Source organism: Canis lupus, chromosome 10 (genome assembly GCF_011100685.1).
Source record: "Canis lupus familiaris isolate Mischka breed German Shepherd chromosome 10, alternate assembly UU_Cfam_GSD_1.0, whole genome shotgun sequence".
In the NCBI taxonomy this organism is placed as follows: Eukaryota; Metazoa; Chordata; class Mammalia; order Carnivora; family Canidae; genus Canis; species Canis lupus.
The window spans coordinates 10751660-10777541 of NC_049231.1; the positions used below are offsets into that span (position 1 = coordinate 10751660).

At 38.3% G+C, this 25882-nt stretch overlaps 1 protein-coding gene across 1 annotated transcript; it reads right to left on the minus strand.

Moving 5' to 3' along the window:
* Nucleotides 1-16398: 16398 nt before the first annotated feature.
* IFNG (interferon gamma) lies at nt 16399-21223 on the minus strand. The gene is given in 4 exon segments (NM_001003174.1): nt 16399-17158; nt 19478-19660; nt 19756-19824; nt 21013-21223. Coding segments are annotated over 4 exon segments (501 nt in total). The 5' UTR covers nt 21127-21223; the 3' UTR covers nt 16399-17023.
* Nucleotides 21224-25882: the final 4659 nt, after the last annotated feature.

Genomic DNA, 25882 nt, shown 5'->3' on the forward strand with positions numbered 1-25882 from the left:
TCTAATGGAATCCTGCACAAAGGCTCTCAACTACAGTACACAGTCAGTAGTTGCTTATTGATATTATTTTATGCCAGCCTATTACACATCCCAGGGGGTGGCCATACCCAGGATGCCCCTGGTTCTCTGATATTGGTTCTCTGATAATGACTTTACATCTGCCCCTCGGATGCTGATGTCACTTTCACCTTTGATCCCTTATCACAATATGCCTAAAGAATCCTTGTCATGAGGCTGCCAGATTCTTATTCTAGGTAAAGATAGCAGGATAAGAAATTCTTACCATTGTCTTTTATCTTATGAGCATGACAGGGTTCAGGATATGCCATCCCAAAATATGGCTCCTCCATGTATTGAATATTTCAAGCCGAAGGAATTTGAGAAATTTGTACAGAATTTGGGAAATTTCTATACCTTCTCTTTTTTACATTTTTAATTTTTTAAAAATATTTTATTTATTTATTCATCAGAGACACAGAGAGAGAGAGAGGCAGAGACAAAAGCAGAGGGAGAAGCAGGCTCCGTGCAGGGAGCCCAACGTGGGACTCCATCCCAGGTGTCCAGGATCATGCCCTGGGCTGAAGGTGGCGCTAAACCACTGAGCTACTGGGGCTGCCCGATTTTTAATTTTTTTTAAACTGAGTACAGTTGACACATGATGTTGCATTAGTTTCAGGTGTACAATTTAGTGATTTGACAAGTTGCTACATCAGGTTTTGTTCCACCACAAGTATAGCTGCCAACTGTCCCATTACATCACTATTACAATATCATTGACTGTATTCCTTATGTACTTCTTTTTAACTTATGTCATTTAAAATCAATTAGTTAATATATACTGTATCATTAGTTTCTAATGTAGAGTTCAGTGATTGATCAGTTGTGTAGAACACCCATTGCTCATTACAGCACCTGCCCTCCTTAATGCCCATCACCCAGTTACCTCATTCCCCTGCCCTCCTCCCCTCTTCCAACCTTCAGTTCATCTCCTATAGTTACGAGTCTCTTATGGTTTGTCTCCCTCTCTAATTTCATCTTCTTTTATTTTGCCCTCCCTTCCCATATGATCCTCTGCTTTGTTTCTTAAATTCCACATGAGTGAAACCATGTGATACTTGTCTTTCTCTGATTGACTTATTTCACTTAGCAAAACACCCTCCAGTTCCATCCATGTAGATGTAAATAGTAAGATTTTATCTTTTTAATTATATTCCATTGAGTGATATTCCATTGTATATATATACATACCACATCTTCTTTATTCATCTGTCCATGGACATCTGGGCTCTTTCCATAGTCTGGCTCTTGTGGACATCGCTGCTATAAACACTGGGGTGCAGGTGCCCCTTTGGATCACAATGTTTGTGTCCTTTGGGTAAATACCTGGTAATGTAATGCAATTGCTGAGTCATAGGGCAGCTCTATTTTTAGCTTCTTGAGGAACCTCCGCACTGTTCTCCAGAGTGGCTGCACCTGTTTGCATTCCCCGCAACAGTGTACAAGGGTTCCCCTTTCTCTGCATCCTCGCCAGCATCTGTTGTTTCCTGACTTGTTAATTTTAGCCATTCTGACAGGTGTGAGGTGGGATCTCATTGTGGTTTTGATTTGTGTTTCCCTGATGCCAAGTGATATGGAGCATTTTTTCATGTGTCTGTAGGCCATTTGTATGTCTTCTTTGGAGAAATATCTGTTCATGTCTTCTGCCCATTTCTTGACTGATTATTTTGAGGAGGCAGGTGTTGAATTTGGTAAGTTCTTTATAGATCTTGGATACTAGCCCTTTATCTGATAAGATCCTGGGTCTCCAGGATCAGGCCCTGGGCTGGAGGTGGCACTAAACCACTGAGCCATCCGGGCTCCCCAAAGCTTTTTATCTTGGTGAAGTCTCAATAGTTCATTTTTGCCTTTGTTTCCCTTGCCTTTGGAGACATGTCTAGCAAGAAGTTGCTGCAGCCAAGGTCAAAGAGGTTGCTGCCTCTGTTGTCCTCTAGGATTTTGATGGATTCCTGTCTCACATTTAGGTCTTTTTTTTTTATTTTTTTTTATTTATTTATGATAGTCACACAGAGAGAGAGAGAGGCAGAGACATAGGCAGAGGGAAAAGCAGGCTCCATGCACAGGGAGCCCGACGTGGGATTCGATTCCGGGTCTCCAGGATCGCGCCCTGGGCTAAAGGCAGGCGCTAAACTGCTGCGCCACCCAGGGATCCCTCACATTTAGGTCTTTCATCCATTTTGAGTTTATCTTTGTGTCTGCTGTAAGAAAATGATCTAAAAAAATGAAAGAAAAAGAAAGAAGAAAGAAAGAAAGAAAGGAAGGAAGGAAGGAAGGAAGGAAGGAAGGAAGGAAGGAAGGAAGGAAGGAAGGAAGGAAGGAAGGAAGGAAGGAAGAAAGGAAGGAAGGAAGGAAGGAAATGGTCTAGTTTCATTCTTCTGCATGTGGCTGTCCAATTTTCCCAACACCATTTATTGAAGACATTGTCTTTTTTCCATTGGATATTCTTTCCTGTTTTGTCAAAGATTAGTTGACCATAAAGTTGAGGTTCCATTTCTAGTTTTCTCTTCTGTTCTATTGATCTATGTCTGCTTTTGTGCCAGTACCATACTGTCTTGATGATTGCAGCTTTGTAATATAGTTTGAAATCTAGAATTGTGATGCCGCTATCTTTGGTTTTCTTTCTCAATATTCCTTTGGCTGTTTGGGGTCTTTCTAGGTTCCATATAAATTTTAGGATTATTTGTTCCAGTTCTGTGAAAAATGTCGATGGTATTTTGATAGGGATTGCATTGAATGCGTAGCTTGCTCTGGGTAGCATAAACATTTTAACAATATTTGTTCTTCCATGAACATAGAATGTTTTTCCATTTCTTTGTGCCTTCCTCAACTTCTTTCATAAACGTTCTGGAGTTTTCAGAGTACAGATCTTTTACTTCTTTGGTTAGCTTGATTCCTAGGTATCTTATGGTTTTTTATGCAGTTGTAAACGAGACCGATTCCTTAATTTCTCTTTCTTCTATCTCATTGTTGGTGTATAGAAATGAAACTGAGGGATGCCTGGGTAGCTCAGTGGTTGAGCATCTGCCTTTAGCTCAGGGTGTGAACCCAGGATTCTGGGATTGAGTCCCGCATCAGCCTCCCCAGAGGGAGCCTGCTTCTCCCTCTGCCTATGTCTCTGCCTCTCTCTCTGTGTCTCTCATGAATAAATAAATAAAATCTTAAAAATAAAAAAATAAATGCAATTTATTTCTGTCTTTATGCACTTTTTTTATTTACCTGACTTACTCATTCCATGACTGGAGGCCTGTATGTTCTCTCCCCTTCACCCATTTTGCCCACCATGCCCACTTCTGGCAATCATCAATTTGTTCTCTGTATTTGTAGTTCTGATTCCATTTTTGAGGTTTTTATTCATTTTTTTTTTTTTAGATTTCATTTATGAGTAGAGTCCTATGGTATATGTCTTTCTCAGTCTGACTTATTGACAGAGTAGAGTCCTATGGTATATGTCTTTCTCAGTCTGTATTATTAACATAATACACTCTAGCTCTATCTGTCTCAGATGACACAATCTCATCCCTTTTATGACAGTGTAATATTCCATTGTGTATATATATCACATTTTCTTTGTACATTCACCTATTCATAGTAACTTGACTTGCTCCCATGTTTTGGCTATTGTGAATAATGCTACAGTGAACATAAAGGTGTATATATCTTTAATTAGTGTTTCATTGTTCCTGAGTAAATACCCAATAGTGGGATTATTGGATCATATAGTATTTCTATTTTAAATTTTTTTAAGAAACTCCATACTGCTTCCCATAGTGGCCATACCAACTTACCTTCACAACAACAGTGCACAAGGATTCCTTCTTTTTTCCCCATATCCTCACCAACACTTATTTCCTGTGTTATTTATCTTAGCCATTCTATCAAGTGTGAGATAATATTTCATTGTAGTTATGATTTACATTTCCCTGTTGAAAAGTGATATTGAACATCTTTTCATGTGTCTGTTGGCTGTGTGTCTTCTTTGGAGAAATGTCTGTTCATGCCTTCTGCCCATTTTTAAATTGGATTATTTGGTTTTTGAGTGTTGAGTTTTTATAAGTTCTTTATGTATTTTGGATAGTAACTCTTTATCAGTATGGCCTTTGCAAATATCTTCTTCCATTCAGTGGGCTGTCTTTGTTTTATTGATAGTTTTAACTCTTCTTTAAAAGTCTGGTAAAATTCACGTGAGAATTTATCTTTTCCTGAACATTTATTTGGGTTTTTGTTTTTTTGTTTTTTTGTTTGTTTTGTTGTTGTTGTTTGGTTGGTTGGTTTTTTTTGTTTTTTAATTATCCATTCAATATCATTACTTGTAATAAGTTTGGTTGGATTTTCTATTTCTTTCTGGTTCAGATTTGGAAGATTATGTTTCTAGGAATTTATTTATTACTACTAGGTTGTCTGGTTTGTTGGCACATAATTTTTCATTATATTTTCTTATAATTCTTTGTATTTCTATTGTGTCAGTTGTTACTGGTCCTCTCTTATATCTGGTTTTCTTTATTTGGGTCCTTTCTCTCTTTTTTTTTTTTTTTCTTGATGAGTCCAGCTAAGGGTTTGTCAATTTTATATTGATGAACTTTAGTGTCCCTGGAGCTGGTGTGGGCTTGAGGACTCCCACCTGGCCAAAATATCAAGCTCACTGAGACAACTGGACCCACTTGTTACATTATCCAGACTCTGCTCTGGTCTAGGCTTTTGAGGTGGGGTGAGGACAGAAACCATATCAGTCTCCAGTCCCTCTGACCAGGAGAGCTTTCCCACAGCTCCTCCACCACTTGACAGAGTCCTAAGGTTGTCTCTTTTCTATGTTAGTTGTTATTAAACCAGTTGTTTTAAAACCTGTTTTCTATGTTAGTTAGTTTTTTTTGTGCCCAAGGACTAACAGATCTGCTCCCAGTACCTCAGCACTACCCCTTCCCACTGCTGCCTGTTCCCTTCGTTAGTGTTTCCAGCTCTCTTGCTATTCTTTCTCTCTTTGGTTGTTCAGTAGCTGTTCAGTCAGCACTTCCTGTTCTTCAGGAAGCATTATTCTGTTAATAGGAATAATTTGATGTGTTCTGTGGCTGGGGTGAGTTCAAGTTCTTCCTAGGCCATCTAGAACCAGAACAATATGCTTTTCTCTTGTTGATCTGTCTTTTTAAAAAAATAAAATAAAAAAAGGAACAAGGAGTCAACAATTTAGAAGAGTAAAGAAAGAAGTTATTTTTTCCTTCTTTATGAGCTCTCAGATGCCAATTACATTACAGATAAGCCAAGATTACCTCAATTCTCTTCAATTCTTTCAATCAGCTATCCATTCAGAGTAATTACTGATGATGTCTAGCACCCAAAATTATCATCAAAAATTCTAAGGGGGGTGCGCCTGGGTGGCTCAGATGGTTGAGCCTCTACCTTCAGCTCAGTCACGATCCTGGGGTTCTGGGATCCAACCCCATGTCCGGCTCCCTGCTCAGCGGGGAGCCTGCTTCTCCCTCTCCCTCTCCCCTCATGTTCTCTCTCAATGCCTGTCTCAAGTGAATAAATAAAATATTAAAAAAAAAATTCTAAGGGGATCCTTGGGTGGCTCAGCGGTTTAGCGCCTGCCTTCTGCCCAGAGCGATCCTGGAGTCCGGGGATCGAGTCCCACGTTGGGCTCCCTGCATGGAGCCTGCTTCTCCCTCTGCCTGTGTCTCTGCCTCTCTCTCTCTCTCTCTCTTTCTCTCTCTCTGTCTCTCTGTCTCTAATGAATAAATTAAAAAAATCTTTTTAAAAAATTCTAAAAAGGTAGTAAAACTAAAAAGGAAAACCATACTCTTTTTAGTAAGTTGGTACAATGACTCTTTTATGGGGAAATCTGATTTTGCTTATGATTGATAAGCCTTAGACTGGAAGCTGAGCCCCAGGGAAAGGATTCCATGCCAGTCAAACTTTAAGAAAGAGAAAAAAAAAAACTCTCTATAATAAGAGTGAGGAACTGAAAGTTCCTGCAAGGAAATACTGGTTGGTAAAGAAACTGGTTCTGCATAGAGGAAAGAGGAAAATCCTTAATGCCCTGCAGTAGTGCAGTTAAGGAAAAACTGGAAAACAGAAATCTTCTAAATATGTGATAGTTTTTCTTGCTCTAGAATGCCCTATGAAACCTTTAGAATGTATCCTGAATTAATAAATATTAATGCATTTGTGTTATTTTGAGGAGCTAAGCTCTATGTCTGGGTTAGAATATGTCAGAAATAGACCCCACACATCAATACAGGAGTGAGAGATCATAGGATACCCATGACGTCTATGTCATAGTGAGAACTGAGACAATTTGAAGCCACATAGTTTAACTAGTGGGAATGAGACCTGAAACCACCTGGGTCAAGTGATTTAACAATTTGTTCCAGGGAATTCTTTTCTAGGAAAGTAAGGTTATAAACCAGTAAATAATTCCATTGTTTGCTTTAGGAAATTATCAAAAATCAACTTAGGACAAACAACCTTCTCAGGAAAATAGATTGCTCACTTGAGTAAACAGATAATCAAATAACTGCTTACATATGAAGACTTCCTTCAAGAACTATTAAAGAAAACTACAGGTTCAAATGGCATCATTTAGGGTAAGGCCTCAAGTCAGTAAACTGGGATTTAATACTTAACCTAACTTTAATTCCAACTCCCTAAAAATGTACTCTTCACTGGTCAGTCAGGAATTATTTGGTCAGCACCAATAAAGTAATATGTCACATGGGACCTCTTCATCCCCCAAAGGAAGATAAAATAATCTTATTTTATTAGTAGGAAGATAATCTACCTACTACCGTTTCTCTTCAAACAGAGGTGATCTCACTTGAAATAATCTTTTTTCTCTACTTATGATTCCCTTATCTTGCCTTCAAAAACCTTTCTACAGCCCTTTGGAGCTCCCCACTACTTGCTAGATTAGATGTTGCCCAATTCATGAATTGATTAATAAAGTCAATTAGCTCTTTAAATTTTACTTGGGTAAATTTTTGTTATTTAGTGGAAACTTGCTTCACTATTTCCACCAGACCTAAACTATTATAACACAAAATTCCCCGAACTCTATCCCCTTTCACTGAAAGACTCTTCTCAAACCACTTGAGCCCACACTCCCTAAGCCCTATTAATATCTATCATTGACCTTCCCTTTCTGCAACATTAGTAAGACTTTTTCAAGGTTTCTTTCCATTATGCAGAAGGTCTAATAAACTTAGGTTTGGTTAATCAAAAGGTACTTTTTTTTGGAGGAGTCAAGAGTTTCAGTAATAATAAAGGGTACAGCGTAGAGCCTAGCATATACCAAGTACTCAATAAATAAGGTAGCATAAAATCAACTTGCATAGCCGTTACAACAATGATAGTAATATCAACAAAATGTTAGACAACAAACAGGCTACAAAATACCCTGAGCTCAACTTGAATTTTTCCATTCCAAATATGGTATCAATATTTCTTTAGGAGCCATTGTATTTCAGTAAAGAAGACCAAAATCTAAGTACTAGAGGTGCCTAATGAATTGTTTTACATGAACACTCAGGGTAGAACAGAGTTATCTCAAGGAATGACCTTTTATTTTTTTTTAAGATTTTATTTATTTATTCTTGAGAGACAGAGAGAGAGAGGCAGAGGCACAGGCAGAGGGGGAAGGAGGATCCCTGAGGGAGCCCGATGTGGGACTCGGGATCACAACCTGAGCCAAAGGCAGATGCCCAACCACTGAGCCACCCAGCTGCCCAGGAATGACCCTTTAAAAAAAAGATAATGATTCCATGTTCTTTCCAACTTAATTGTTTATTTCTCCTTTCTCATAAATAAGAGTTTAGTCGTTTTTCCTTTTGCTAGTTTCAATAGACCATATTACATATTGTCATTTCAAACAAGGTAGAAATTACAATCTTGTCCCTCAGAAATTGGCTTCCAAGGCAGCATCAGTCCAGTTGATACATCTTATCAGCATCAGGTACCTGTCTCCCTCCAAAGGAATACCAAAGGATGCACAAGTGTAAGTCTTCTAGTATCCCAGAAAGACTCGCATAATTAATAGACAACAACAATGCAAAGGATATAAAAAAATAACAAGTCTTTTACATTGGATCCAAAATTTCTTTAATTCTTGCATTTTATGGGTATTGATGCCATGATTTTTGTCTAGGATAATTTTTGGTTTTCCACGTGGACATTCAATTGTCCAGCACTGACTGTTGAAAAGTCTATCCTTTCGCCATTGAAGTGCTTTTACTTCATTGTCAAAGATCAGTTGATTATATCTGGAATATAGGACAGTAATCAACTTATACATGTTAACCTTGTATTTTGCAACCTTTTTATACTCACTTCTTAGTTCCAAGAGTTTTTTGTCAATTCCTTGAGATTTTCTGCATAGACAATCATGTCAACTGTGAGATCTTCATTTTTCTCATCTGCATACCTTTTGTCTTCTTCAGTGAATTTGTTAGATACAAAGGGGGACAAGAATTAAGGTTGCTGATAAAATTAAGGTTAGTAATCACTTGATTTTTAAATGGAGAGATTACCCTGGATTATTGGGTGGCTCATTGTAATCACAACAGTTCTTATAAGTAGAAAAGGGATGCAGAAGCAGAACTAGAGAGATGGCTTCAGCCTTATGTTTCTGACTGTGAAGATGAAGGAAAGGGGCCATGAGCCAAGCAATGCAGACACCCTCTAGAATGTAAAAAAAAAAAAAAAAAGCAAAGAAATAGATTCTCTCCTAGAGCCTCCAGAACAAACACAGCCCTGCCAACACCTTGATACTAGCTCTCTAAAACTGTTTTTGGACGTCTGCTCTCCAGAGCTATAAAATAATAAATTTGTCTTGTTTTAAGCAAGTTAATTTGTGATAACTTGTTACAGCAGGAATGGAAAACTAATACACATGATTTCCAACAAGAAGTCTATTGTAATTCTTACCTTTGTTCTTCCACAGGTAAGGAGTTTTTATTTTCCTTTGCCTCTTTCAAGATTGTCTATTTGTCAGGGCACCTGGGTGGCTCAGTTGGTTAAGTGTCCAACTCTTGGCTTCAGCTCATGTCATGATTTCAGGGTCATGAGAGATTGAGCCTTGCGTTAGGCTCTGCACTGGGTGTGGAGCCTACTTAAGATTCTTTCTCTCTCCCTATGCCTCTCCCTCTCCACTCATGTGTTCTCTCTTTCCTTCTCTCAAAAAAAAAAAAGATTTTCTATTTGTCTTTATTTTTCTGCAGTTTAAATATGATATTCCCATATATAGTTTTATGAGAATTTGCTTGATGCTCTTGAAGATCTGCAATTTTGTCACATCTTTTGAAATTGTCCCCCAGTTCTTAGATGTTTCATTCTGGAGTGAATTTTTTCCTTTTTTTTTTTTTTTTTTTTTTTTTTGTTCTCTTTGCATTTTGGGTTGGGATGTTTCTATTTACTCATCTCCAAGCTCACTGATTCTTTCTTTGGCTGTGTTGAATCTAGTAATGAGGCCATCAAAGGCTTTCTTCATTTCTGTTTCTATGCTTTTTATTTATAGCATTTCCTTTTGATTCTTTCTTAGAATTTTCATTTCTTTGCTGACATTACCAATCTGTTCTTGCATATTGTCTACTTCATCCACTAGAGTTCTTAACATATTAATTGTAGTTGTTTTAAATGTCCTGCCCGATAATTTCGAGATCTGTGTCATATCTCATATCTGAGTCCGGTTCTGACACTTGCTTTATCTCTTCAACTTGTGTTTTTTGCCTTCCTTTTGGCATGCCAAAGGTTTTGAATGCATCTAATGTTTTTGCTTTTGTCTTTCTTTAGTGTTTCCCTAAGTACCATTTCTCAGAGTGAGTCTGTGTCATACAAGCTCTTTAATTGTGATCCATTAATATTACCAGAGCCTTAATAGTATGCAGTGAGGTGTGGGGAAATGGGAGGGTGTTCTGTGATCTTCCCATTAAATCTCAGTGTTTTAGTGGGACTGTGTCTTAGGACTGTGATCCTCACATGTGCTTCTTCTTACACAGCTTTAGGTGAGACAGGAAGACCAGAGGAAGCTGGAGTCAGAGGAGCATCCTCCGTGGCTCTCTTATAAGATTCTGGTAAGGTCTTTTCCCCTAGAGAGAAGGCCGTTGTTTCTGGACACATGTGACTAGGATTTCTCTTTCCCTTCTCCCTGCTGGAGCCACAGAAAATCTTTCTCAGAGCTCCACCATGAGAATCTGAGGAGGTTCATAGGAACCCATGAAACTGGGGGCAGGGGGCTTTAAAACATCAGTCGTCAGGAGTTACTCTCTCAGTTAGTCTAACACTCTGCCTCTAACGATTTAAGTGTTGTCACCAATTGATGGTTCCAGTGTTTTCTGCCTCCTATAAGCAGATATTGGCTGTGACTCTCAGGATTTGCCTTTCCCTCCTGATTTTGTGGCAGCAGGTTATCCTACAAATTCAGTTCTCTGATGGGCCCAAGAAAAGTCATAGATTTTTCAATTGCTCAGCTTTTCTTATTCTAAGGACTGGAGTAATAATTTCCAAGCTCTTTATATGTCAGAACTGAAACTGGAAGTCTGCCATGATTGTTGTTTGTTTTTGTTTTTTTTTAATCACAAACATCTTGGTGTCTGAGGACTCGGCTAGAAAATTCAAATGTTTAGAGCTAGAATCTTTTGAAGGCTTATTCACACATATGTCTGGTGTTGATGATGGTGCTAACTAGAAGCCTCACTGGGACTGGTGGCTGGAACATCTTCACATGGCTTCTCCATGCAGCCTGAATTTCTCAGCATGATGGTGGGTTCCCAGGGCAAATGGGCAAATGTCTCATGGGACGGTGAGGGGAGAAGCCAGAGGAAAGTTACATTCTAGACTTAGAAGTCATAAAACATCACTTCCGTACACTCCCCTCCATACACTCCATTCCCCTCCACTCCACTCCAACAAGTTCATGCCCCAGTACTTAGGAGAGACACATATACCTCACCTCTCAGTGGGAAAAATGTCAGTCCCCTTCTACGAATAGCATGGGGGTGGAGTATTGGTGTGGTCATCTTTGGAAAATTCAATTTGTCACATGTATACCTGGGAATTCTAAGTTTTCTAGTATGCTTGTAACAGAGTAACTCAAGAATTTTCAGCTTGTGGCTCTGAAATAATCTCATTGGGTTTTTTTTTTTTTTCATATTTTTTGTTTTGAAACAATCACCAACTAACAAAAGAGTTAGAAAAGCTTTCTGTTCCCTAAATCATGTCAGAGTAAGTTCTTCACCTGATGATGCCCTATCACCTTTGAATACTTGATGCCCTATCACCTTTGAATACTTTAGTGTACGTTACCCATACAAAGACATTTCCTACATAACCATGATGCAACCATCCAAAGCAGGAAGTTTATTTTTTTTAATTTTTTAAGATTATTTATTTATTTATTCATAGAGATGCAGAGAGAGAGAGAGAAGGCAGAGACACAGGCAGAAGGAGAAGCAGCCTCCATGTAGAGAGCCTGACGTGGGACTCGATCCAGGGTCTCCAGGATCACGCCCTGGGCTGCAGGCGGCGCTAAACCGCTGCGCCACCAGGGCTGCCCCAAAGCACGAAGTTTAAAATGATGTATTACCACCGTCTCATCCTCAGACCTCATTCAAGTTTCACCAGTTGTTCTAAAAATGCTTTTTATACCTAACAGATCTAGTCTAGAATGTGCATTGCATTTAGCTGTCATATCTGTATAATCCATTTCAACAGAAAACTGCTTCTTGGTCCTCCCTATACTGTTAATTTACATAACCTTGATACTTGGAAGATTTCCAGCCAGTTATTTTGTAGAATATTCCTCAATTTGTGTTGTATAATGTTTTATTTTTTAAAGATTTAAAAAATAAAAATAAAAATAAAAATAAAATAAAAAAATATTTTATTTATTTATTCATGAGACACACACACACACACAGAGAGAGAGAGAGGCAGGGACACAGGCAGAGGGAGAAGCAGGCTCCATGAAGGGTGCTTGACGTGGGACTCGATCTCGGGTCTCCAGGATCACAACCTGGGCCAAAGACAGAGCTAAATCGCTGAGCCCCCCGGGCTGCCCTGTTTTCTCATGATTAGAATAGGTTATACATATTTCACAGAGATACCACAGAAGATATGCTGTGTTCCTTTCATTGCATCCTATCATGTAGCAACAGCTTTCAATTTATCCCATTATTAATTATGTCACTGTGCTATAGTTTGTGTTGCCTCCCTTTGTAGGCAGAATAACCACCACCACCACCACCACCATCCCCTACACACACACACGCAAAGATGTTTGTGTCCTAATTCCTGGAATTTTTTAATGTTATTTAGATAGCAAAAGGACATTTTCAGATAGGATAAAGCAAAAATCTTGAGATGGAGACATTATCCTGAATTATCTAAGTGGTCCAAATGTCATCACAAAGGCCATTAAAAGAGGGAGGTAGAGTGTCAGAATAAGAGAGAGCTAGAGATTAGAAAATGCTAAGCCGCTGGCTTTGAAGGAAGAAGAGGAGGCCACTAGCTGAGCAATCCGAAATAATAAGACAACAAATGTGCATTATTTTAAGCAACTAAGTTTATTATCATTTATCACGACAGCAAGAGAAAAGTAATATACTTCTTATCCCTTGAACATTATCCATATTCTTCTTAGTCTCTAATCTCACCCACACCAGATTTTTTTCTCTGCATGTACACCCTTCTCATCTTACTTGGAATTTGATTTCCCGTGGTAGACAACGGTAGATGCCTGCTTTACTCCGATGCACCTAATTGCTTTAGGATTATATTGTTCAGGATGGGAAGGGGTAGGAAGAGTGAGGAGAATAGGAAGAAAAAGTATACTAGCTATTTCAGGGAGTCACTAAGGGTGGGACTTTGTACAAGAGGGTTCCCCCATTTCAGGTCTTGACAACTGCCCCTGCTGCTCATGAGCTAAAGGAGATGACTGCCCCTACTGGCACAAACTTTAGTCTAAAGCACAGGCTCTCCCTTCTCGAAACCCCATAGTACTTCTTAGACTAGGTATACACATAATGGAAGAAACATGCCATATAGAGAATAGTTTAAAACCACTGTGTAGGCCAACTCAAGTTCTCTTCCAGCATCTTCTTTGTCTCATTCCCAGCCTCCATCACATCACCTAATATAGTCTCAAAGCCTGTACCAAACTAACACCAACCTCAGAGAGGGGAATGGCTTATGGTGCCCTAAACCATGGCCCACCTCCTGGGGCTTCATTTCCCATTTCATGATTCATCACTTCTCAAGAAAATGGATGGTTGGAATTTCTCCCTTTCCACAGAGGTATGGCCTGCTTCTATGGTCCAAACAAGATAATTTCACAGCAGTTCTCCATCTGTAGATATCATACATTTTGCATTGATCAATCTTAAGTACTAATGAGTGGAGACACCAACAGCAGTTCATATCAGTTGCAGCTGTGCCAAGAGCAGACCAATTTATTTTCAATCTTGCCTCATCAAGATTGAAAATTTGGGAATCAAGTCTCATCCACTGTTACTTGGCTACCCAATAATCAAAATAATGACCACTGATTATTATCGAGGATTAAACTGAGCCCTTTACATGAACTACTTCACTTAACTAGTTACTATTTCCTACTGTTGTGAAAAGTTAAGTGAAATAGTTGAGAAGGAAGCACAGGCACCTACCCCTTTCTGTCCTTGATGCTCACAAGCTTACCACCAAAACAAGGAAACTCATCTCGTTATATCCATTATTCTTGTTTATGTCAGTAATCATAAGAAGTCTAAGACTCACAACACATCCTTATGTACATTCTCTTTTATGACCTCCTCTCCTATCCCTACTCACTTCTAGAATTCACAGTCTAGCACCAACTTTAAATCCATCACACCTCAACTGTCTCATGCTCAAAAGATAAACTGAGTCCCCCTAAGGACAGTGCTTCCCTATAATCCCCTTTAAATGATGGCTGGTTTTCTCTCTCTCATCTTTTGGGGCCTGGAGGTAGAGCAGATATCCTTTCTTTTTAATTGTTTCTTCACCCTCCATCAGCAGCGTGGATATATTCCTTCCCCGCTTTAACCAGCTCGGTTTACCACCAATTTACTATCCCATGACCTCCTTGTCTTCTCTTTCTCTGTGCTACTTCCTTGGCCAAATTAAGTCTGCTGGATGGAACTCTCTGCCTATTGTGCATCTTCACCCACAGTTCTATATAGGTGAAGAAAAACACTCAATTACACCAATTGATGTCCCTTAACTTCATGGACTGTGGACCTCCAACAGGCCCTTAAAGCTACCTGGCAATCCATGTTGCACTCCCTTGATCTGTTCATTCTTCTGCTCCTCCCAAGCCCCCAATACTTCCTCTGTGAACTCTAGTCCCCTTTTTCACTGAGAAAACTTTAAACAACTAACTAAAATTTCTAAAACTTCTCACCATCACATTTAGCCACCTGCCAACATCAGAATCTGCATAATCTACCTTCTCACGTATAATAACAAAAAACTTTCTATGCACCTGCATAAAGCCAGTGCCTCCTGTGTCCTCAGTTGACTTCTCTTACTTAGTCCTGGAACCACTCTGCAGTTCTCCTGGAACCAGTTCTGCAGTTCTCCTCTCTGCCCTATATCATCTATTATTTTTTCCTTAGACCATTTCCATCAATGCATAGACATGCAGTTTCTTCTCCCATCAAGAACAACAACCAAAAAATTTAAGACTTCTTTTGATCGCTCTTATCTTGACAGCTACACTTTCCTTTGCTCTCCTTTGCAGCAAACCTCCTAAGAAGAGTTATTCATGTTTGTCAACTCTAATGTCTCTTAATCCCCTTGCAATCAGGCTTTTGACCTCACCCTACATCAGAACTGCTCTTGTCAAAGATCAGCAGTGGCCTCCGTGTTGCTGAATCCAGGGGTCAGTCCTCAGTCCTCATCTGAATAGACCTCTCTGCACTTGCTAAAGTTTATTCCTGAAACACTTTCTTCATTTGGCTTTCCGAATGTCTCACTTTTTAGGTTATCCTCTTATTTCACTGACCATTTCTTTTCAGTCTCCTTAACAGGGCTCTCCTTAGCCTCCTACTGATGGCATGCTTGGAGACTCAATCCTTGCACTCTTTCTCTTTACTCTGTAAACTCATGACTTGCAGAAGTCCAGATGGTATTAGGTCTGCATGCCTCCACTCCCAAATTCATGTCAATTGTCCAGAGTTCTCGCTCAACTCCAGACTGCTCTAGCCAGTTGCCTTCTCAGTACCTCCACTTAGAATTCTAATGGACACCTTAAACTTTATATTCAAAAGTGAACTTCTGGCTTTCCTCCCCAAACCTGCTCACTCATTTCCCCATCTCAGTTGATAACAGCTTCATTTTTTCAGTTGCAAAAAAAAAGAAAAGTTATTCTTGACTTATTCTGCTCCGATACACTGGTCTGCTGGCTTTTCTTTTACCATACGAGGCAAATCTCCACATTAGAGGCTTTGCGAGGATGTTCCCCTTGCCTGGAATCCAAATGTCTATCTCCCTTACCTCTTATAAGTGCTTCCTCAAATGTCATCTCTTCAATAAAGTAGACTATAATCACTCCATTTAAACATCTAGCCCACTCACTTGTTCTTATTCACAGTTTTCCCAGTTCTCCCATCTTGCTTGACTTTTTTTTGCATAGCACCTAACACCTTCTAACATACCATGAAATTTACCAACATTTTATTTGGTTTATTATCTGTCTTCCTCTTACTAAAATTTTAAATTTTCCAAGGGCAGAAGGGATTTTTGTCTCTTTTATTCATGATGGTATATCAAGTGCCTAGAACATGATCAGGCACATAGTAGTTGCTCCAATAAATATTTCTTGAGCAAAAGGATGAACTTGCACCATAATATTATGAGGAAGGCACCATTATTCTTTATCACATGAGTAAACTGGAGCTTGGAATTCATTAAAAGTTATACTACCTATAATGGTGGGACCAAGATTCTGAGCTCTCCTTAGAGCTCACACTCACTATTCCATATGCAGAGGTGCTTGCCCAAGGTAGACAGAGGAGATAGGGGATTCTTAGGTAAAGAAATAGGGAGTTGAGCAAGTGGTAGACATAAATCTCTGTGTGCCAAGCTAAATAATTTGGACTACTTTCCATGGCAGACTCACTGAAGTAAATGGTAACGTAATTAAATTTATATTTTGGAAATATAGTTCAAACAGCTGTCAGATGAAGCAGTGGAAGCCAACAAACTGCCAGTGGAGAGAAATACCACATTTGGGACTTCATTCAATTCTAAGATTTCCACAGCTAAAAAATGACTTTCTTCCTACTAACTCATTAGAGTATATAGTTCATTTACCCCAGAAAAAGTTTGACACAGCATGAATCATTATGAAATTATACTTTATTCATATATATTAAATATTGATGAACTAAACAAATTAATTGTTTTCCATTGGGTACAGTCATAGTTGTCAGTGGTATTCTGAAGCACCAGGCATGAGAAGAAATGCTATGTGTTAATCAGGACACAGGTCATATCACCTGACACATTCAAGTGGCGTCTGACATGCCTCTAGAGCAGTGGCTCATCATGCAGACATGTTCCCAAGTAGGCAGCAACTGGAATGCATCATTTCACTTATAAGTGCTCATTGTATCAAGTGAAATAAATGCACAACCCACAGGATCTTACTTAAGTTGGCTGCCTACTTGGTCCCTGAGATTAAGCCTTGAAATCACAGTCTTGCCTAGTCGGTCAGGAAAAAAAAAAAAGGAAGAGGTTCGGGTGGGGGGGAGTGGCGAGAAGGGGTTGAATGAAATAGCCACAGGATACAGGAATTATAAATAATACATATATTAATAGTCATTTTCATTACATAAAAGTTGCTATTATAAATACTTTGATTGATGAGTCTAAAAATATATTCTTCATATAAATAATGTAAAATATTAAATATTAATAAATAGATTTAGATTTAAAAATTCAAATATTGCAGGCAGGATGACCATTATTTCGATGCTCTGCGGCCTCGAAACAGATTCTGACTCCTTTTCCGCTTCCTTAGGTTGGATCTTGGTGAGAGATCATTCATCACTTTGATGAGTTCATTTATCGCCTTGCGCTGGACCTGCAGATCGTTCACCTATTGAGAAAGAAAGCAGCAAAATTAATGCCAGGCACACAAGCCACCAGGATATTATGCTGTTAATATCATGAAAATGGAAGTATTCCTTCAAAACAAGTGATTTTCATTGGCAATATATTATCTTAATATACAATGGTGGTTTCTTCACGTATTAAGACTAAAATTATAATTAAATTGCTAGTCATGCTGTAATACGATGGAGTACATAATATATCCTTAAATTTACTGCCAGACTTACCAAAACTGTAAAAAGAGCCTTGAAGTGGAGTGGCAAAATATAGGGGTTTGAATCCTGTGTGTGAAATAACTCTGACTTTGAACCAGTCACTTAACCTCTCTGAACCTTGTTTTCTCATCTGAACAATTATTTCTAGGCTCCCTAACAATTCTACCCACCTTGTACTTTAGTCTTTGCAGTAAGTATCAAATGAGTTACTATAGGTCAACGATTCTCACCTTTGGTGTGTTGCACAATAACCTGGAGACCTAATGAAGAACTCAGAGACCCAGAGGCATGAAGTCAGAGAAGACCCAGGCAGTTGTGTGGTCACTAAGCTCCCCAGGCAATTCTGTTACTCACCAAAGTTTGAGAACCACCAACAGAGGTTCAGTACTTTGTAAACACCAAGTCTAAGACAGATGAATACTGTAATTTTTCATTTCCCTCAAATTTGGTCAGTTTCATCATTTCCACAATGGGATTAAAAATAAACACTAATCATATTTATATGCCAATAATCAATTACTGACATAAACTTTTAAAATTAGGAATTACAGCAAATTTCCCTGCATCTTTCTATCCTGGCAAACTGAACTATTTCCTCACTCTAACCACAGGACCATGTAGGTCAATTCACTTTTAATGAAATGGGGACCATTTACTTTCTTCTTGGTTCTGCCACTGTTTCTTTCTAATATTGGAAACACTGCGGCGGCCACCTTGCGGCCACCTTGCTATACTTCTGAGAATGACTAGAGGGATTCTAGGCTTCAGGACAGATTATTAAAAAGCATAACATTCTTAAATATTAGCAATTGAGCCAAAGGAGACAATGGTTGAGAGCCTACTGAAAACCACATTGTGAAGCAGGAGGCGTGGAGCTTCCAAAAGGATGAGACCCAGAGGTCTTTTTCAAGACCCAGCTAAAGCAGAGTAGGAAAAAGTTTCTACCATCTGTGGTTTTGCCAGTGATAAACTTTACTTTCCAGTGTTCCAAGTATCACCAAGAAACTAAGAGATGTGCCTAGGGCCACTTTTGTACCATTTAATATACTCGGGGCTAGAGAAATCCTGAAGAACACGCATTTATTTCATCTGAAAGGGATGAGAGACAAGCCCAGGAAGAGTGACAGCTGCCACAAAACCTGAGAGGACCAAGTCATCACAGGACCCTGCCCTTTCTCATTCAAATCTTGTACATCACAACCAAACCCAAAGGAATCTAGAGGCCTTTGTCTCCTAGATAAAATTTTGGAAAATGTGATTTATTTTTATGCTTCAAAGGTCTTTCAGCTTCTGGAAGCCATAACTTTAACAACTCTAGGCAGTTTCATGAGATAACGCTGGAGAACCTAAGGATTTCTCCAGCTAGGATAGTTTAGTATCCAAAAGCTGAGAGAACAATTTCTTCAAAAGGTATAAATTCTATTTTTTCCTCTGAAAACACTCTTGCTGCCACTTGGGCTGTACCATCTGAGAGATTGACCAGAGTCTAGAAAGAGAATGCACCTAGTGCCTTTTCAAAGGCCAGAGTTTTTTTTGCTATCTCTTTCTCTTTTTCTATCCATGGCATTGTACGGTTTTAGAGCAAAGGATACTATAGAAATTAGAGTGAACCCCAAAGGTTCCTTTCAGGATGAGGAAATTGAGCCATGGCCAAGCCTGTGATTCATCTGAAGTCACCAGATTCCTTGGTGGACAAGCTGGGAGGAAGGCACAAATCCTCTCCATTCCCAACACCCCTGTTCTTTCCATCTGAAGCAGAATTTCCACCACACAAACCAGGAACAATGAGAGAAGTGCTTCTCAATACTCCCCTCGGCTCCTTGACTACTACCTCCTCACTGGATGTATCCATTCACCTGTCCCTGTACAGTAGACACAATGCCAGCATTTCCCCAAATCACAAAATAAAATGATTTCCATACTTGGCAAAATCACCCAAAAGCACAAATGGAATTACTAAGGAGTTTTAGCCATGGATTCGTTTAAGAGTTTTAACAACTGTACCCAGTAGCTTGATTTACTTTCTGGAAATTCAATATTTTGAAAGAGCCTCTACAATGAAACTAAAGAAAGAATTAAGACCAACTCACAGGAATTTGAATCAGCTTAAGGAAGTCCTCCCTCTTACTGGTGCTGCTATTTAAGAACTTGCCAAGCATGTCTTCCTTGATGGTATCCATGCTCCTTTGAATGATCTGGTTATCTTTAAAGTTGTCAAACAGTTTCAAGTAGAAAGAGACAATTTGGCTCTGAATGATTGTTTTGTCACTCTCCTTGGAAGAAAAGAGCACAAAGAGAGGTTGCTGCAAATTCACGCATCAGAGAATAAGCAACAAGAAAATCAGCTAAATGGAAATATTCAGCTTACCTCTCTCCATTTCTTCAAAATATCTACGAAAAGAGACCCACCGTCCGATACATCTGGATTACTTGCATTCTAAAAAAAGAAAGAAAGAAAGAAAAATGGCTTACAATTAGTCCATTAATTTCCCTAAAAATGTACTTCAAGTTTCATGGCTGACAATATTGGCTCATGTTCTTTTCAACCCTATTTAGTTAAGCTGTTATGTTGGATATAACTAAAGACCAACATGCTATTTTAGCTTTCTAGTGTATCCCTTAAGCTGCAATATTACATATGAACTCAACAAGGCTGGTGATACTTCCCAAATAATGATAGTAAGGAAAAGGAAGTATTTTCAAGCCTAGTAAAAAAAAAAAAAAAAAAAAAAAAAAAAAAAATCAACAAAATCATCTCACTATAAAATACTGCCCCCTTATGGTCCTCGTCTCCATAACATCTACTCATGCCCTCCTATACGGTATTTTATCAGCCTTAAAAAATAGTTCCAAATGTGTGTGTGTGCAAGTGTGAGTGTGGCTTGATGATGTGAAAATAAAATAGCTTGTGAATGCTTGAAAATAACAGCTCAAATTATAATAGCTACATTTTGGATAAATTATAAAATATTTAAATGCAAAAATTATTTTAATTCACCATAAATAACATTTTAAAAGCTCATAAAACAAAACAGACAAAAATTTTTATATAAGCCAGATTTTAACTTTTATGAAATCTCAGCAAGTAACTGAATTCAAGAGTAATTCATAGATAATGTAGATGGGGCATTAGAACTTTAAAACTACTTTTTGGAAAAAAAATATAATTTTTTAAGCTAAAACTTGAAGGATCTCACATTCTTAATTGATTATTTCAGATTGCCACATCTAATGCCTATCCTGACCTTTTATTTAGCACCACCCTAGTATTCCAAGAAATCAGAAATTAATAGGTAATCATTGTTTCACTATGCATAACTACAGTTATGGATTCACAGTTGAATGGATTCTCACCACAAAACTATCAACATCTATACCCATACTATTCCCATCTTTTAGAAGATTCGTGAATGTCCCCTAAGTCTCTATAGCAAGTTGAGCAGAGAGTAAAAGCAATATCCAGATCATGTAGTTCAAAAAGAACGCATCTGGTAAATAGTCAAAAAAACACCAAGTCTTCTCAAGATGACTATGGCCTAGAGATGGCAACGTATCAGAGAGACCACTCTATGTCAACGTTCAGTCATTTCAACCACAGAAAATGTTATTAAAAGATCATACTTACAAAATATTCCTTTAGGTTTTCTATTTCTTTAAAAAACATGGCCTGACAGTTACAGCCAGAAGAACACAAAATCACGCAAAGCTGAAAAGCTAAGATATAGCTTGTATAATTCATCGTTTCAGAGAGTTAGGCCGAAGTAGTTGAAGTCAGTAGCTCCTGGATGAAGTTGATCAGGTCCAAAGGACTCAGCTGATCTTTCTTTTCTAATAGCCAACCTGTAGACAATCAGAAAAATGTACTGCATCTCCTTCTGCTGCTGGTATTTATACCTAATTGAAGTCCTCAGGATTACGTATTTTCACAAGTTTTTTTTAGCTGAGATGGTGACAGATAGGCAGAGATGCTAGTTTGTATTAATAACTATGGTTTTGTGGCATTTTGGTGTTGTAGTTAGAGTTTCCTTTCAACTCCTTGGGTCTTTTGACGATGAGACAGACCCATTATGCCCCTCTGTGCCATTCTTGTGGGATCCTTTGAAAGCACTTTTACTTCACACCATTCAGGGATTGGAAACATTTTTTTTGCACCTCCATCCTTTGCCTTTGTAAATTGTTGAGTCCTCATCCATAGAGCACATTGATAATTTTTTTGTGGTCAGAAGTAAGTAAAAAAGGAAATTCTAAGGGAACTCAAACCTTCAAAAAGGGGATGCCTTTTAAGATTTTTCTTGCAAATGATCAAAAAGCAAGGAAAGAATGTGGTTAAAAGACCAAGGTGGTAAGGAAGTCCTTCATCAAAGTTGGTCAGTAAAATATCTACCACAACTTTGCATTGCCCTGGACCAACACTGCCTAACAGAAATACAATGTAAGCTAAAAAGATTAAAAAAGAAGAAGAAAAGTAAAAAGAAACAGGTAAAAATAATTTTAAAAACATATTGCATTTAAACCACTATATCCAAAATATTTTAATATGTATCAACACACAAAATTACTAATAAGATAATTTTACCTTTCTTTGTCATACTAAATCCTAGAAATCCAGCATGCATTTTATACCTACAGCACACCTTAATTTGGACTAGTCATATTTCAAATGCTCAATAGCCACATGTGGCTAGAGGCTATCATATTGAACAGCGAAGCTCAGATGATCAATTGTTCCAAATGGCCATTAAAAATGGAGAAGTTTTTCTTTTCTTTTTTATTTCTTTTCCTTCCACATACAAAAAAAAAGAAAGAAAGAAAGAAAGAAAGAAAGAAAGAAAGAAAGAAAGAAAAAAGGGAAAAAGTAGGATTCTTTCTCCTTCATTAATTCATTTATGAAGTAAAACACTTCAGGATGGTACAGAAGGGCCCTCTACTCTTTGGTTCCAGCCCACCTTGCACTTCATCCTGCGCTCTGTATACACTGGAATATTTTGTTATGGATACAGACTTGAATCCTGGCTCCGTTACTATCTGGCTATGTGATTCTGAGGAAGCATCCTAACTCTCCTATGATTCAGTTTCCCTATCTTTAAAATGGGACTGATACTAGTATCTGCTTCCAGACTTTAGCTAAAAGTTAAATCTCATGATATATATGAAGTGCTAAGAATTTTGCCTGGCATGCAGTAAGCACCCAATGAAAATTCTCTATTGTTATTTAGGCAGGTTAGATGACCAGTCATTCCTAAAAAGAATACACTCTAAACTTTGGTTTACGCTATTTCTTAGGCCTTGATTCCCTTCCCCTTTATCTGCCCCCCAGAGTGGTACCCGTCTATCCAAGCCCAGTCTAAAAACCATTATCTCCATAAGTTCTCCCAAATTTTCCTTATTAAAATTAGCTTCATATCCTCCATTCAGGCCTCACACTTGCTTCATACTTTTTTTAAGAGCCCTGGCTCTTCGTTCTCAGAGTTACTCAGGTATTACCTCCCTTGTTAGATCAAGTTCCTTAAAACCAAAAATTGTTGTATTACTTCTGTAACCTTTTGTTCTCTAAAAGCACCTTAACATGGAGATGTACCCATAGACAGCTCTCAATAAATGTGAATCTAAATGCTTCCTTGAAGGTCTACTCTGAGTTCTTTTCCCTCAAGTTCTAAACATAATGCTGACCTAATCTGTAGGAAACTGGGTTTTAATTAAATGGGACTTATGGTCAATGTTGGAAACATGAGACTATGCTTCTTTAGCCAACTCCTGCTTACTGGGACAATCTCATCTATTATGTTATGTATAAAAGGCCAGAAAACTCTTTGAGGGGCTATCTTCCCGAAGAATAAACAAGATCAGAACCTGTATGTGGGACAAAAGCCTCATGTTAAACAAGTGAAAAGTGTGGAAATTACAGTGCTGATCGCAAAGCTCTACTGTAGCTCTCCTCAAGAAAAAAAAATGCAGCCCAGATATTGTGCTCACACAGTGCCATAGTGGCAAGAAAGACTCCTCAGAACATTGAAACACTGCAGACACTCACCACCATCTAGGAAACCAACAGCCAAGCTTTTAGGTACTGGAAGGAATATTCCCAACTTTCTGAAAAGGAGTAAAGATTGGTCTTGGGGAAGGGGAGGTGGGCGGGGGGTGGGGATGACTGGGTGATGGGCACTGAGGGGGGCACTTGATGGGATGAGCACTGGGTGTTATCCTATATGTTGGCAAATTGAACACCAATAAAAAATAAATTTACAAATAAAATAAAATAAAAGATTAATATGCTGAAAAAAATAAAAAAAAAGAAAGATTGGTCTTGCCCATCCCTTGATTTATCCACTGAAATATGGGGTGAGGAGTTAAGAACAGTAGGGTCCATAACTGGGAATTATACATTATCTGAGTATTTGTAAATTGGGTATGCCTCTTCAAAATTATAGATATATTATGACTAATATGTTTACAATATGGCCAGATGTTTAGGATTAATAACTACATGACTAAAATCTAAGCTCTAATAATTTGATGACATGACCAAGCACAGTACAGAATTATGGAATTAGGGGAGATTATCTATGGTCTATTCCCTTACTTTTTAGATTTATAAATCAAGACCTAGAAAAACAAAGCGATGTGCTTACATTCATTCAACTGAAAAAGAAAATTCCTTCAACTGGATAAGTAGAGCCAAGTCTAGACCCAAGATCTTTTCCTTAACCTACCTGTTCCAATCAATCAATATCCATTAAGATTATTGTATATGTTTATAACTGTGTTAGATATGTGATTCAAATAATTGTATCCTATCAGTCTTTTGTTTCTGGGATTTTTTTTCCCATAGAATATGTGAGATAATAGTCATTGTTTAATTTCTTAAAAAGTAGTAAGACTGTAAATAAAAGTTTTAAGATTCTCAGTTAGGGGACCTGGGTGGCTCAGTTGGTTAAGTATCTGCCCTTGACTCGGGTCATGATCTCAAGGTTCTGGGATCCAGCCCCAGATCGGGCTCCCCACTCAATGGGGAGCCTGCTTCTCCCTCTCCTCTGCTCCTCTCCCCTCCATCCCACTCATGCTCTCATCCTCTCTCTCAAATAAATAAATAAAATCTTTAAAAAAACAAATCAAATAAAATTATCAGACATCCCATCAGGCCCAGTTTCATGGACACGAAACACCATCTATCAAGATCCTGAACTTGGAACAGCCTACCTTTAATTTAAATGCTCTTTCGTTACTTTTTTAAATTCCTAATAATTTTTTACCAAGGCGCTACATTTTCATTTCACACTGGTTTCTACAAATTATGTTACTGGTCCTGTATCTCAGGCTAGAATTGAATCACATTCTATTAGATGTTCATCTTTCAACATATGATTCTTTGGTTCAGAATGTTGTCACTACAATAGTATTTCCTTTTGTGATCTTTTCCTGTCTTGTCAACTTTACCAAAGAAGACATTTTTCTCTTTTCTGCCTGTAAAACACCTTATGTTACACATGCAAACTAGAGGTTTCACACCTCGTTGGTTCAGCCAACACTGAGACTGCAGAATAATTCACCACCAAGATACCCTTTAAAAGTTTTACAAACCCACCAGGAGCCCAAGTGTGACCATATTACTAAAACGAAGGGGCTGAAAACTTTCTTTTTTCTTTTCAGCTAGACTTTCTTTCTGAAAACTGGCTATGATTATGCATTAGGCGTCAGCAAAATTTTTGATCGTATCTCATGCAATCCTCATTCTTAACTGAGTAGGTAATGGTAAGACAAAACTTACACTTTGGTTACCCTTTTTCCTCTGTGATCAGCAGACATATCCCTAGCACCTACAACCAAATTATTTCATCCAGACTTTGGTGTAGATTTCTTCCACCGAGTATGAGTCAATATTGGATCTATGCCCCCACACTATTTTGGCTCCTGGAACTCCTGACATCACGCAAAGTGAACCTACGGAAGAAGAAAGACATACAGAATGGAAGTCCATGCGGAGTCAGATTTTCCCCGCAATTTGACTCATAAAATCCCATATGTTAGAGTTTTCTGAGTCCCCCTTTTTCTTTCATGGTGTCTAGGCAACTTTGAATATAGAAGACGCTAACGTAATAGAGACATCAGCTCACAATATTCTCAATTTTAAGTCAGGTGGGATTTTACATTGATAACCTAGTGATTAAGGCCATGCTTAGAAGGTCATGTTGCTATTACATCAAGAATTTTAAAGCACCTATTAAGTGCCAAAAACCATGACTGGCATAGGGAAATCAAAGAAAGATGGGACAACTCTGCTGTGAAAATATTTGTTTATATCCTAATTTCAATCTATTAGTAAGTCCTTATTGAGCACCTACTATATGCCTAGAGTTTTAGGGGTTACAAAGAAGTTAACAATGAGACAATCTAGCAGGAGCATATGTCACCCCATTGGTAACTAAGATTGATTCCTCCATCCTGGATACTGAGTATGTATCCATATCCTTCTTTTCTCCATGTGCCTCCTTCCTGAG